Source organism: Anas acuta, chromosome 22 (assembly GCF_963932015.1).
Source record: "Anas acuta chromosome 22, bAnaAcu1.1, whole genome shotgun sequence".
NCBI lineage: Eukaryota > Metazoa > Chordata > Aves > Anseriformes > Anatidae > Anas > Anas acuta.
Genome location: NC_089000.1, coordinates 6,129,686 through 6,143,751, shown reverse-complemented (window position 1 = coordinate 6,143,751; position 14,066 = coordinate 6,129,686). Strand labels below are relative to the sequence as shown.

At 41.7% G+C, this 14,066-nt stretch overlaps 1 protein-coding gene across 2 annotated transcripts; it reads left to right on the top strand.

Annotated features, from left to right (window-relative positions):
- The first annotated feature begins 278 nt into the window (after positions 1 to 278).
- Positions 279 to 6,881, top strand: TNFRSF9 (TNF receptor superfamily member 9). 2 transcript variants are annotated; one of them, XM_068658442.1, is made up of 7 exons: positions 279 to 639; positions 1,511 to 1,609; positions 1,907 to 2,044; positions 2,484 to 2,550; positions 2,642 to 2,778; positions 3,003 to 3,137; positions 4,861 to 6,881. In XM_068658442.1, exons 1-7 carry the CDS (start codon positions 570 to 572, stop codon positions 4,983 to 4,985), a joined length of 771 nt encoding a protein of 256 aa, XP_068514543.1. In that variant the 5' UTR covers positions 279 to 569; the 3' UTR covers positions 4,986 to 6,881. The 2 variants fall into 2 exon arrangements, with proteins under 2 accessions (XP_068514543.1, XP_068514542.1); XM_068658441.1 differs by lacking the exon at positions 279 to 639 and adding an exon at positions 1,192 to 1,424 and having other exon boundaries at positions 4,861 to 6,879.
- The last annotated feature ends 7,185 nt before the right edge of the window (positions 6,882 to 14,066 follow it).

Below are 14,066 nucleotides of genomic sequence, written 5' to 3'. Positions count from 1 at the left end.
GCGTTATAAGCCGGCTCTGCTTCTGCTCGCCGCCAGGCAGCCCTCAAAAAAAAAAAAGAAAAAAAAAAAAAAAAAAAAAGCCGCGCGGAAGCACTGAGAGAGAAAAGCAAAAGCAAGTTAGCTAAGTTAGCTCGCTTACTCTCTGCTTCCCATCAGTGACTGGGAGGCAGGGCCTCAAAATGCATAGCGGTTGTTTGGGGGGACAGACATCTTCATAAAGAGCCCCCCTTTCCCCTTTCCCACCCCACAGGGCACGGGATATCCCTTTGGCCGGCTCAGCTCAGCTGCCCTGGGGATGTTCCCTCCCCATCACTTGCCCACCCGCAGCGTGCTGGCCCCGGGGGGCTTGGAGGGAGTCCTGGTGCCGTGCAGGGACACAGCCCTGCAGTGCCCCCGGGGCTGTCCGAGCTACGAGTGCAGAGCACAGCACTGCCCGGGCTGCTGCAGGGAAAGGGGGCTCCATCCCAGCCAGCCCCAGCACAGCCCCGGCAGCCACTTCATCCACCGCTTCCCCAGTGACGGGGCGGCTCAGAAGGCACAGAAGCACGGGGCACCCAACCGCAAGCGTGATGCAGGGCGAAAGTCCCGGCTGGAAACCCTCCCGGCTACCAGTGCAGCTCCTGCCCCTCTCCCGAGGAGGTGGAGAAAGGTTTTGTGTGCCCGAGGGCTGCCGCAGGCGGAGAGCGGCCGCGGGGAGCCGCAGGGGCGGGGCCGTGTCGCGGGGCCTCGTGCCTCCAGGCCCGCGGGCGCGGACGAGCCCTGGGCCACCCGACGGCCACTTTGGGCCCCGGTTTGGCTGGCACCGCCGTGCTCGGCCCGGCCCGGGCTGCGGCATCAGGCTCTGAGCTACCCGGGGCGGCGCTGAGGGCCTGAGGGTCGCATCTCCTCGGGGTGCGGAGCCCGCAGGGCCACGCGTGCTTCGCGCTGTGTCTTGTATTTGAGCGCTGTCTGGGCACACCGAGTGCTCTCCGCCGTTTCCTGGCTCGGTCGCGGTCCCCTTTGCCCCCCAGTGCCGCCCCTACCGCACCCCTCGAGCCGGGACGTGCCCAGCGACCGACTGGCGGCCAGCACCGGCCGGACCTCCGAGCCCACCGCGGGCTTTCCGCGCGGGCCTCAGCGGGAAGCCCCGACGGGGGGGGGGGGGGGGCGGCGAACGCTGCCCGGCAGAGTCCGGGGGTCGCGCCGGCAGGCCGGAAACCCCCGCAGGGCCGGGGTTTCCCCGCCGCCCCCGGGCTGACGCAGCCGAGGCTCGACGGGGGCTGCCCCTAAGGGCCGGCGCCCTCCGCCCCGCGCGCACTTCGAGCCGTCCGCGCCGCCGCGCACCGACCCCATGCGAGCCGCAGCAGCGCGGCCGCTTCTCCCGGCGGCGCTGCTCGCTCTGGCGCTGGCGAGCGCCGCGCCCGGCGGCACCGAATGCCCGGCGGGTGAGAGCGACGGCCGGGCACAAGCGGGTGGCGGGGAGCCGGGCCCTGCGGTCCCTCTGCAGCTTTTGTCTGTCTCGGCCCTGCAGGTACCTTCGTGGTGGGCGCCGGCTGCCGGCCGTGCCCGAAAGACACCTTCTCCAGCACCGCGGGACTCAGCAGCTGCACCTTGTGCCGCAAGTGCGAAGGTACCGGGAGGCGGTGGGGGTCCGGATGGGGTGGTGGGGTTTAACCGGTTTAACCTCCGCCTGGATTGGGGGAAGTTTAAAAAAAAAAAATTAAAAAAAAGGAAGAAAGAGCACTCATTTGTCATGCCGTTGTCAGTGGGGATGTTATCAGTGAAGCAACGTGATGCATCTCACTGAACTGACCAGCTTTAATTTCTGGAAGAGTAAAGGTCCCAGGCCTTTGCTGCACTAGTTTTTGTGTATTTGCTTTTTGTTTGTTTGTTTGTTTGTAACATCAGGCTCATTTGCACCTTCCAGGAAGATTCAAGTATTCAAAAGGGTGCTCACTAACAAGCGATGCTGAGTGTACCTGCAAGGATGGGTACCAATGCGGTGGCCACGGCTGCTCCCGGTGTGACAGAATCTGTGGCATGGGTGAGGAGCGCACTGTGAGCGGTAAGATTGCCTTCCCTGCTAGCTTAATGCGCTTGCATCCCCAGCACCTTACACAGCACGGCCTCTTGCACATCTCTGAAAGAAGTACAGCGAGGATGTCCTAAGATGAAAGCTGCTGGTGCTGTTCAGCAGTTTGCATGCTGTGTGCAGTGAGCGCAGCAGCAGACAAGCCCACTGAAATCACGCACCAGTTGGTTCTCTGCATAACACTTCTTTTGTTGCCAGCATGTAGGAAACTTTATCCAAGTATTGTAGGAGTACATAGCTCACAGGGATGGGCACGGGGAAGGACTTGCCATGAATGCTTAGAGCAACATAATAAGATAAAAGTAATTCTGTGAATGTAGATCATAGTTACTCTAAGCTGTTAAAAATAATGTTTCACGTGTTGTTCTGTATGCTCATCTTGTAAAAACGTATCTGTCCTTGTCTGTTGAAGGTTGCCAGCCTTGCCATTATGGAACTTTTAACGACCAGCCAAATGGCTCCTGTAAAAACTGGACAAAGTAAGTAAGCTAAAAATAAATGCTGTAGCTTGACTGGACTTTTTTCCATTATTTTTTTTCCCTTTTTTTTTCCCCTTTAAATGTCTTTCAGGTGCTCAGCAAACCAGGTTGTGAAGCCTGGAACTGCAAAAAAAGATGTGGTTTGCAATCATACTTCAGATAACCCCACTTTAGCCACTATTCTACCTACCACTTCTCCTGGGATTCCACTTTTTGTCACTGTGCCAGGTGAGTCACTGTGTAATATTGCCTACAGAGATGAGGAATCATGACCAACATACTATAGCTTTTTCACTTACTGTTTAAAGCATGAGAAAGTCCTTTCTCATATCCATTATTCAAGACTAATCTAGAAGCAGCCATGTTCAAATGGAGACAAGGAAGTCAACTGATTCAAGTGCAGTAGAATTTTGCTCTGTAGCACTTCTTAAAGAATGCTCTTTGCTTCGTAGGGAAGAATATCCAGATGGACATTATCAGAATTTCACTTGCTGTAGCTGGGCTGCTGTGCATAGTATTTCTGCTACCTTCGTGTATATTCTTCAGCATCTGGCAGAAAAAGAAACTACATGCTGTCTTCAAGAAAAGTAAGATAGATCCGCTCCTCAATTTCGTTTATCTTTTTGAAACTAGACAGAAATCAGGAATCCACATTTTTGAAGTCTCTTTAAAAGGTAGTTGCAGATATATATATATTTTTTTTCTGGAAGTTTGAAATAGTAACTGAAAGGAAAATTAATTTTGTTATTTTTTATTACAAAAAACTCTTAATTATCAGTGGGTGTTTTAGCAGTATTACAGGCTAACTGCAAGCATATCCATAGAAGTGAAGTATCCATGCAGGTGGAAAAGCTTAACTGAGCTCTACTAATCTAACTTAAGGGTCAGTTCTGTCACTTCCAAGTACCATCCTTGGCATGCATGGCAATAGCACCTTCCATTTCTGTCTGTCAGAAACAGTATCAGTGGCCTAGCATCAGTATCTCTGAAGTTTGGCTTCAGTAGAAGAGGGGTTATCAGTCACAGAATTTTTAAGGTTGGAAGGGACCTCTGAAGGTCAGATGGTCCAACGTCCTGCTCAGAGGTACTCCGAGCAGGTTGCCTAGGACCATCTCCAGGCAGCTTTTGAAGATCTCCAAATGAGGAGACTCCACAAGCTCTCTGTGCCAGTGCTCAGTCACCTGCACAGTAACAAAGTGCTTCCTGATGTTTAGATGGAACCTCTGTGTTCCACTCTGAGTCAGGTCTGCACTGTAGTAGCAGTTGGAACATGCTGCTGAAGAGATGCAGAACCAGCCTGAATCTAGCACTGCCCTCTGAGAGCTAAAAAGCCCTCTGAGGAAGCACAAGATTACTACACAGAGATGAGATGGATTGCATCCAACAGTTTAACAAGTTCTAGTTTGGCTCTACCTAAAGCTTTTTTTTTTTTTTTTTTTTTTTTTTTTGCATTTAGAATGAACTGTACAGTATCTGAATGAACTGTACAGTATCTTTATGTATTACCTAAGCTTTCCAGTTATTTGGAGAATACTAGTCCGTATTACCTTGGATAATGGAAAGTGACTGTAATCATAAGTTAAGCTACCAGAAGAAAATTTGCTTGCAGTTTCCTAAGTGTTCCAAATCAGGACTTTTCTCCCAGTCCTTTGCAGCTGACACTGACATAGCTGTTAGCGAAAGTATGTATTATCTTAAAATTAACTGGAAGCAAAAGACTTTGGAAAGGAGGGAATGGGTGGTCCTGTGTGGAGATAGGAGTTGGACTTGATGAGCTTTGTCAGTCCCTTCCAACTCAGGATGTTCTCTGAGTCTGTGATCTTGAGACTTCTAAATTGTGTCTGAGTAAGCATGTACATGTCACTCTTTTGCACTGCCCTGCATAAAAAAGTTAATACTATAATTACCCTTCAAACTAGAAGCAACTAGAAGAAAATAACAAGATTGTTTGTGTTGTTCTGTTTTTAAATTTCTCCTAACAGATAAGGGGTTGATCTTTTAGGGTAATTCTGAATACAGGAGAGTATGTTAGTCAGACAAAAATAAACAAAAAAACAACAATTCTAAGTTAGTCTTCCTTTCATCCTTGTGGCAAACAGTACAAGTAGCAGCTGTTGCATTAGGGAAAACAAAGTATTATAAATTAGTTTTATTAGAAATAGTGTTGTTAAGGAATAATTTCACGCCAAATTACGGAATCATGTGGAAAAATAATTCTTGTTGACTTCCTGCAGTTGTGACTTGAGGAAGAGTGGAGTAGGATGGTAGAATAAAAACAACAGAAAGTGAACATTTGCTCTTTTTCTTTAGTGCATACTACACCTGAACAATCAGTTCAGGAAGATGCCTGCAGCTGCCGCTTTCCTGAAGAAGAACAAGGTGAATATCAGGACTGTGGCAAATCCACAGAATTCAGAGATCTTTTGGAGAAATAGGAATTGGACTGTCCAGGTCAACCATATTTGTGTTTCCTTTTAGAATACAGAACAAGAACCTGTTTACATAAATAGGGAAAAAACATAATCTGTGAATTTCAGAGTGCTACATAGCCCAGTGAGGAAGGAAAAAAACCTATCTTTCCTAATTTTTAAAAAAGTAAAAATATATAAAAATATCTAGTTTGTTGACTTTCTTTATCTAGGACTAGGAATCATATTTCTAAGAAGTAGTGCTTAATCTAAATGTAGTACCGTGCTTAAAAGAGATAAAAGAAGGCAGTATGGCTTTCTCATTCCTCTTATAAATGGTGTCTGAGCCATAACGTACATGCAGTCTGAAAGCATTTGTCACTAAAAAGGAGATCAGTAGCACATCGGAGAGCCACATGTGATGCTCGTGGTCTCTGTGTTACCATTACCAGTTCAGCTGTCCTCTTGAGTGTAGAGCTGCAGCTCCTCCTATATCATGGCTCAAACCCAACAGTATTGGGTTCCTTTTGCAGCTACAGACAGATCTCATTTCAGATTTTCAGTTGCCAACAGACATGGAAACAGATACCTGGCCTGACCACCACACGCCTCCTTGTGTAGGAGAGGAAGATATAAAAATCTAGAGCTGTAAAGTGTTTTATAACAGTTTGTGTCTGCTGCTGTATTCTGATGATTGCCTTAAAAGAGGTAGTGGAAACTCTGAGAAAAGCTGTGGTTGACTTGCTCTTAGAAAGGGATGTTACTGTGCAGCTGGACTGTAACACATTCTGTTCTACAGTGTTCAGCTTTGATCTTTTAGGTGATGTAAATATATTATGTACATTGCAGATGAGGTATATGTAGAACGTGATACATTTCTGGTACTATTTCTGTAACTTTGAGGTTGGAAAGATTTTAACATCAGACAGTGTATCTGTCTTTTTGATCAATTACTGTTACTTCGGTCTTAAAGAGAAAAAAGAAAATGAATGTTTGAGTCACAGCAATGACATCATTTTTAACCTTTTTCAAAACCAAATATTTTATTTCTTCAGTAAAAGTTGTTCAAAAATAGAATGAAAACCCACCAACCTGTCGCGTAAAGGGTGATGTTCCTACATGATTCCAACTTAGAGAAGGATGCTGTTGTGTTTGAAGAGTAACAGCCCATTTCTTCATTCAGCACAAAATCAAGATAGCAGATTATTTTCACCAAGCCATGCTTACTAATTTTGATAAACTTCCAGTTTTGTAACTTCTTATACACCTTAGGAAATCAGTGTAGTAACCCTGAACTGTAAAGTTAAGTATATTTAAATAAATTATTTGTTTTAAGTCCCTAGTCCAAGTCTCCTTTCATCTCTATTCATAAGAAATAAGTGACTAGTAAGCCAAGTTCACAAAAACTTAAAAGACACAGATAGGACATATGAAAACCTACCAATATTTATAAATCAGAGTGGCCTTTACAGCTGGGGAGGATATTTTAGAACCAGATAAAATAGTTCTGCATACATTTTGAAATACCCAGAAGACTGTGAAAAAATACAGATTCTTTAATATCTGAATAAACTTACCAGTTCACATAGAAATAATGCTGATCAGTCCTTCTGAGCTGTAACTGTTGTCTGCTTTCTGAAAATATTTATTTTCTGAACAGTCTTTTTAATTTACTGTGTGGTAAGCAAAAAGAAACTGGGAATGCCATGATGACTCCAAAGCAGCCCAGGTGGCTGAGAATGAGGTAACAGGCCAGATGTAAGCTTTTCGCATTTCCATTTGTTTTTTTTGGAAGTCAGAAAGTGTCCTTTTAGCCAGACTGTGTGTGAAGGCCTTGGTGATGTCAGGCCTGAATTTTGAAAGCATGGAAAAAGGAGACAGATCCTTTTTAAAGCTAAGTTTAAACAGGGAAGCCTGCTGCTTTTTTATTGCTTTCAGAAGCAGTACCATTTCCTGACACAGTTACTGGCATCAGTGCTTAAAACCTTGTTTGCCAGATATCTTGAATTGCGTGGTAAAGGACAGCAAAAGCTTCGTAGCAAAAGGTTTTCTGTCCCTCATCTCCAATTATTCTACGAGTAAACAACACCTAGGCATGCTTGTGTGTTCCTGATACTTCTGGGTGGGAAAGACTCTGAAACTGTAATAGCTTCTTGTAAACATATAAACATATCATTTTTTTAAAGTATAAACATGAGTTCTTATTTTCAGTTTTTCTATCAGATCTTTTATACTTACTCTGCTATTGCATCAAGTATCTCTTGTCCACTGTGAGCTCCCCCAGGCACCTCCTTCTGCTTCCGTGTGCCTTCCTTCAGGTGCAACAATTGCATATCTCCTTCCAAGAGCGAAGAACAAGACCTACAGTTTAGTGAGTACAGATGTAGCAGAAGATTTCCCAGAAAACATGTGCAATGTAGAGAAAAATTCCTCTACACCTCGCACGGTGTCACACTCAAAACATTTCCAAGCAGAATCAATGCTGTTTGAAGAATAAAGGATACAAGTATATTGTACTCCCCAAATGAAGCTGTTCACTAATTGAAGACACTTACCAACTTGTCTTTTCATAAATTAAAGCTAGTGCACAGTTATCTTTGACAATCATTCTGACTAACCACGTAAAACTCTCCATAAAGAGATGGCCCACCCTGAACAGATGTAACACAGGAAAAAATATTAAGTAACTCACACCACAACACCTGCGTTTTAAGCAGGTCACAAAAATTGGAGATAAGTTTCACTATTAAAATTATACAAAGTTTTATTCTGTCAATAAGCATTACCTCTTTTTTTTTTTTCTCAGCTACAAATAAGGCTTCCCTGATACACTGCTTTCTTCAGACTCTGTGCAAGGAAGTGCTTCATCCCACAGATTTTTTCTTGGGTATGTGTGTGTGGGAAGTGTTTGTTTTTTTGTTTTTTTTTTTTTTTTTGTTAGCTGAATGTCATGAACAGATACCTGAGCATCCTTCTATCCCTGGAACTGGCATGAACAAGGCTGTTGGATATTGTCATTACCCTCACTGTAAATAAGAGAATGGAAATTCCCTCTAACCTCAGTTTGGCAAGAGCTAGTTATGATATCACCTATTATGTTTCCATTCACCTTCCAGATCCTGGATGTCTGCCAGTGAAAGCAGCATATTATTCCCACAATCCTCTGAAGCAAACTGGATTTTTATTTTAGTGGAAAAAAACACCAGCTGAACATCCATTGAAATCACTTCAGATTTCTCCTGTTTGTCTAGCCAGTTTGCATTAAGAAAATAAATCATTTTTTAATGTGATGAACCAAGTGCAAAACCCCATACAAACACACCTACTTCAATTTAGGGATGATTTAGTATAGTGTACCTTAAACCTGTTAAATCAGTTTACATAATCTAAATTGAAACGAGTCATTTCAAAACAAATAAAATGTCCAATCTACCAATTTAAGTCAGTATGAAGCCAAATCTTAGGTTACATTTGTACACTTTTCCCCTGCACACAAGCGCTTTCAACAGGTTTAGAACAAATGCTATTCTGGAAAAAGAAGCTGGTGGACAGAGAGGTGAAAAAGACAATTTACATTTATCTACAATACTATAGACTTGAGGAATGTTTATATCTTTAAAAAAAAAAAAAAAAAACACTCACAGTGTTGATATTTTTATAGTTTCCATTTAGAAAAGTATAACCCATTTAACCAGAAAGAGAACACTACTCTAGGCTGCAAGCATGCCAAAAAAAAAAAAAGGCTACTGTTACTCAGTATACAGATTTTAAAACAACTTTGAAAGAGTAGAAAAGAATTCTAAATATATCTATGTATATAAACACATCAGCATCTAAAACAGAATTTAAGTATCTAAAGCATAATACATTGTTTTCAAACTAGAATGGAAAATACAGTGAACAGGTACATGAAAGGAATGATGGGAAGAAACACTATTTACTCCAAAAGAGCTGCAACATTGCAAGTCAACACTACAGTTGTCTCATCAAGCTAAAAATCTCATCAGAAAGTCAGAGATTTTATGATGATGATAATGATGATTTACATTGTCATTATTATAGCCAGTCATAATAATGAATCTTTCTGACTTGTGGTACACCTAAGTAAGTGCATTATCTTATAGAATTAGAGGTGTAACCACAGCAAATGCTCGATGGTTCAACTCAGAACATGAGTTTCAGTTCTAAAAATAAAGGAAGCTGATATTCTCCTCTCTAACTGGAGAGTTAAAGGATTTAGAAATCTGAGCAGGCACTCGACTCAGGAAGCCCACAGACATGAAAGTAACCTATTCTCTTGTCATTACATCTCTAACTTTCTGCATTCATCAACAGTGTAGGCTATGATTGTAAATACTTCTGCTCATGTGGAACAATGAGGCTGGAACATACAACATTTATGTTTTTCAAAAGTGATTAAATATGCCTCAGGGAATTACTGAATATGCAAAGGACTTACAGTGCTGTGGCAGTACTAATTATATTATGCTACATAACTGTTTCTGCACCTTCTTCCAGTGATGCCTAATGACACAGAAAGTGATCATTTAAATAAAATGTTAGTATTGTGGCAGAAACAAATAATAAATGAAGAAAGCTTCAGAATTCTCTTATACTGTAATCTGTCTAGAGAATTCTTCCAGGAAAGAAGGGAGTTCTTGCAGGATTTTGCTCCCATTATCTAATTCCAGTGTAGTAAGTAACATTCCATTTGCCAAATCAGAAGACAAAGCTCTGGTAACTGCTTTCTTCACCTTTGTTAATCCATACTCTTATTTATCACCCCCATCCCCAAGAATGGACTTCCACTGAAGTCAAGATCAGTCAGTCAGTCAGTCATTATGGAGAAAATCGGTTACTACTTGCATAAGAAATTATTTAATAAACTGGAATCCATCTCTTAAACAATGAAGAGAAGATTCTATGTGGCTGACTGCCAAGGAATGTGCATTTCTCTACACAATAACCTTGAAAAAATTGCTTTAAACCTCAAGTTGCCTGATGAGACCCATGCCAACTTTACCCTTGTTAAGCATACACATTTGTCCTGAGATGTGAATCACTGAGTCTGCAGAGATTCCATTTAATTAACAAACACACATACACAAAAAAAAAAAAAAAAAAAAGGATTAAAAGGATTATGCACTTGGAAAGCAAAGTAAAAGAATTAAAGTCAGATTGTGTTAGCCATTCATTTACTGCCTTTTAGTAGGACAGATAAATGCCAATGATTATTAGGAGACCTCTTTAATTACTCAGTGGCTTCTGTCCAAGCACTAAACTTCTTCAGAACTGACTGAAATTTGTCCTCTAATATCACTTGCAGGAGAGTCAAAAGCTACTGTATTTTGCCAAAGTGAGTCTGATAGTGATCTTAAGCCTCTGTAGTAAAAACAGGAAGAATGTGTGCAACAAATGAGAAAATCTGAATAGAAAAATAAAAAAAGCAGAAAGACACCTCTGACAAAATTGCTTTTGTTCCATCCTAACCCATCCTTCACTGTAAATTCCAGGCTTTATCCTCTTGCTCCTAAGTTAATGAACCAGGGCACTATATTCAAAGGCAGCAAAATCTTAATAAGTCTCTAATAAATTGTTTTGTAATAAGAAACCAACAAGGCATATCATCATACAATTAACTAAGCATGAATGTCCCAAGTGGGGAAGTGTAGAAGACAACTCTTATGCTTCACCATCTCTTGTAATTTATTGCTTTAAGCTAGAAAGAATGCAAAAGAACAGCCTGACCTGCCCACCTCACCACCCAAACTATGAAGAATCATTAGGTTATTGCTGCTTCCCACAGAAGGCAGGGAGAGTTTAGGATCTCAAGATCAGAACTGCAGGGATGCAAAGATCAGAATAAGCCTATAGTACTCAGAGGTAGAGAGAAACAGAAAATGACACTAAGCTCTGTAGTTCAATTTGCTGACGATGTAATTTTCTCAGCAAGCTAGAATACAAGGGCAGGGGAGCAAGGGAGAGCTATCATAGAATATCCCAAGTCAGAAGGAACCTGCAAGGATCGTCAAGGACAACTCCTGGCTCCATACAGGGCAACCTAATTGTTAAACTCTATGTCTGAGAGGATTGTTCAAATGCTTCTACACTCCCAGTGTAGATTTAACACCAGCAGCACGATGCTAACTCTGCTTAATGAAGCTACTCAAGGAAAAAAACAAACAAAACAAAAAAAATAAGAAATACATTGGATGGAGACTTCCTCCAGAATAAAAATCTCTAACCTTATTTAGTCTGTTTTCACATTCATAAATAAATAATTAAATAAATAATCTTTAGCTGAGAAAGGTATAGGTAATACAAGAAGAGAAGAAAAACAAGCTTTTTCAGAAAAGAAAACGAACAGATGAAAAACAAAACAAAACAAAACAACCCACATTACCCCACTGCTACTTTTCCTCAAACTATTTGTATTAGAGACCTAAACGTTAAGTCTACGCCCCACCGTTAGACTCAATGCCGGGTTCTGCTCTTGAGGCACTCTAGGTTTGTTCAGAAGGTTTCTCAGCGCCACCTTCCGGGGAAGCAATTTCATTATCAATTCCCTTAAATCGACCAAAGGACAAAACCAGCATGAGCAGAGAGAAAGTTTTTCTATGAAGAATAACCTGAAAGAACTAGGTACATGTTACTAGTCGGGGCACGCTGGCTACCTGTTAAAGAATACAGCCACCCAAAAGTTAATTTAACCCAATTCAGAAAAAAATGAATCTTTTCTGAATTGGGGCCCGAAGAGTTGTGGTGAATGGAGTCAAATCCAACTGGATGCCGGTCACTAGTGGCGTCCCCCAGGGCTCAGTACTGGGGCCAGTCCTCTTTAATATCTTTATCGATGATCTGGATGAGGGGATCGAGTGTGCCCTCAGTAAGTTTGCAGATGACACCAAGTTAGTTGTGTGTGTTGATGTGCTCAAGGGTAGGAAGGCTCTGCAGGAGGGTCTGGATAGGCTGGACCTATGGGCTGAGGTCGACTGTATGAAGTTCAGCAAGGCCAAGTGCCAGGTCCTGCACCTGGGGCACAACAACCCCAAGCAGGCTGGGAGATGAGAAAATAAATTCTCAAATTTTCAAAATGCAATTCACGTTTACTTCCCTCACCCATGTATTCCCGGTTTTGTACCTTTGTTTAGGATGAGCTGTTTCTTTGCTTTGTTTAATGACGTGTGCACTGTCACCTCAGGAAAATGCCTTTGACATTTTGGTGGAAGAAGGAGTGTTTAAGTGACAACTTCAAATCTGAGTAAAGGCAATAATTTGTGGGCAAGTTGCCTGACTTCTACATGACGCACTTCATGATTGCTCTAAGAGGCTGAGTCTTCCTCGTCAGAAGACAAAGGACGTAAGGTTGCTCGTGTAGAGTGCTTCATTAACTTTCCTTGGAGGATGCTCAGAGTGAATATTGATAATGGCATTGTCATTGATAGTTCACTGAAGGAGAAGCATTTGTACAGAGCATCCAGCACCAACGGTGAGATCATGCATCAAATCAGACCTAATAACTGTCCGCAGTTTTGGAACGAAATGTTGCATGACTCAGATGGGGAGAGAGAATTCCTCTCTACCTACTTATTTATCTTGTAGGGAAGCACAGGGAAAGAGGCACATGAAATGTATTAGGTTAATTCTGTAGGAAAATTATTTTGTCACATCCGCTCACTTCAGCGAAGTCCAGAGAAACAGGTTTTATAGTTCAGACACCAGCAGCATGAGTTCTGTAAGTCAATACTGGACCTCTCCATACACACAGGATAACAGAAGAACTTATATAGAAATGAGGTTTGTCTGAAGGTCCTCTGTCACCTCTTTCACCCTGTCTCTGGGCTCAAAGCAGAGCATTTGAACTTACATGGAGATTCTCAGGACCTTGTCTAACTGAGTTTTGAAGTTCTGTTCCATTTCATCCTTAGAGCTGGTCAAACCTGACTGGACACACTCCTGGGCAACCTGCTCTGACTTAGCATACTTCAAGCGGGATGATTAGTCTAGATGAACTGCAGAGGTGCCTTCTAACAGCAATCATTCTGTCATTCACAGAGTCTACAGCTTTTCTGGACAACCTGTTAACCATGCACATGTAAAGCATGCTTTCTTTGAATTAAATCTGCAGCAGAAATCCAGCTATTCTAATGTAACAGATATTGCTAATTTTAAGATAGTTCTAGGAGCCACAGAATTCATGACATAAAATTTTAATCTTCAACAGGAAATGTTAACAAAAAAAGAAGGAAGCAGGTAACTTGTGTGACTTACAGTTATCACAATTAAAAATATCGAAACAATAGTGACATTAGTTAGATTTCATAGTATTTTGAAACGGATTTGAAAGCACAAATGTTTGATTAGAGATGCAGAAAAGAAAATCATGGAACCTCTGTTACTAATCTGAACACACATCAGCTTTTCTCAACTTAAGAAAATTCAAATAAAATTCTTTTTTTTTTTTTTAAGTTTCTAGATTGTTAGATATGATGCTCTGTAGAGAATGAAGATAAATTTTGTGAGTTCTTAGATATAAAAATGAAATTGTAAGTAGAGAAGATGAAATGTATCAGATAGATGGAAACAAGCTAAAGTTGTAAGATTAATACACTAAGCATGGTAGTCACTTCATAGCATTAAATAAAATCAAAAGGCAAATGGAAAAAAAAAAAAAAAAAAGCTAGTACACAGAATAAAGCAGTTACTTGGAAGTAAAGAAAACAGAAGATAAAGTGAAATGGAAAAGGGACACCCAGTCCAGCGAGGCACCTGCATTCAATACCAGCCAAAGTAGTCTACATGCATTCAAGCAAGTCTCCATGTGGAAGTTCTATTTTCTCTGTCAAGATGATTCTCTAAGGCAACGTTGGATAAGATCTTCTCAAATAACTAGATGTGCAATACTACAAGGAAACAAAATCAAACAAAAAAAAAGCATCGACCAACCAAACAACCCACTACACTAACATTTTAATGTAAATTAGCTAGATACTTTAGCTTTCCTTTTTTGCTTCTTCTGGCAGAAGAATGCCAAACATAACACATCCATCCATTTCACAAAAGAAAAAAAAAAAAAAAGCATATTTCATATCAGATGCTTTGCGTCAA

What these genes read in the sequence shown, in the direction of transcription:
- TNFRSF9 (XM_068658441.1), top strand. Translation starts at nt 1,331, where the DNA reads ATGCGAGCCGCAGCAGCGCGGCCGCTTCTCCCGGCGGCGCTGCTCGCT. An exon ending in TCCTGTAAAAACTGGACAAA is followed by an intron (nt 2,551 to 2,641) that starts GTAAGTAAGCTA and finishes AATGTCTTTCAG; the next exon opens with GTGCTCAGCAAACCAGGTTG. An exon ending in ACTTTTTGTCACTGTGCCAG is followed by an intron (nt 2,779 to 3,002) that starts GTGAGTCACTGT and finishes TTTGCTTCGTAG; the next exon opens with GGAAGAATATCCAGATGGAC.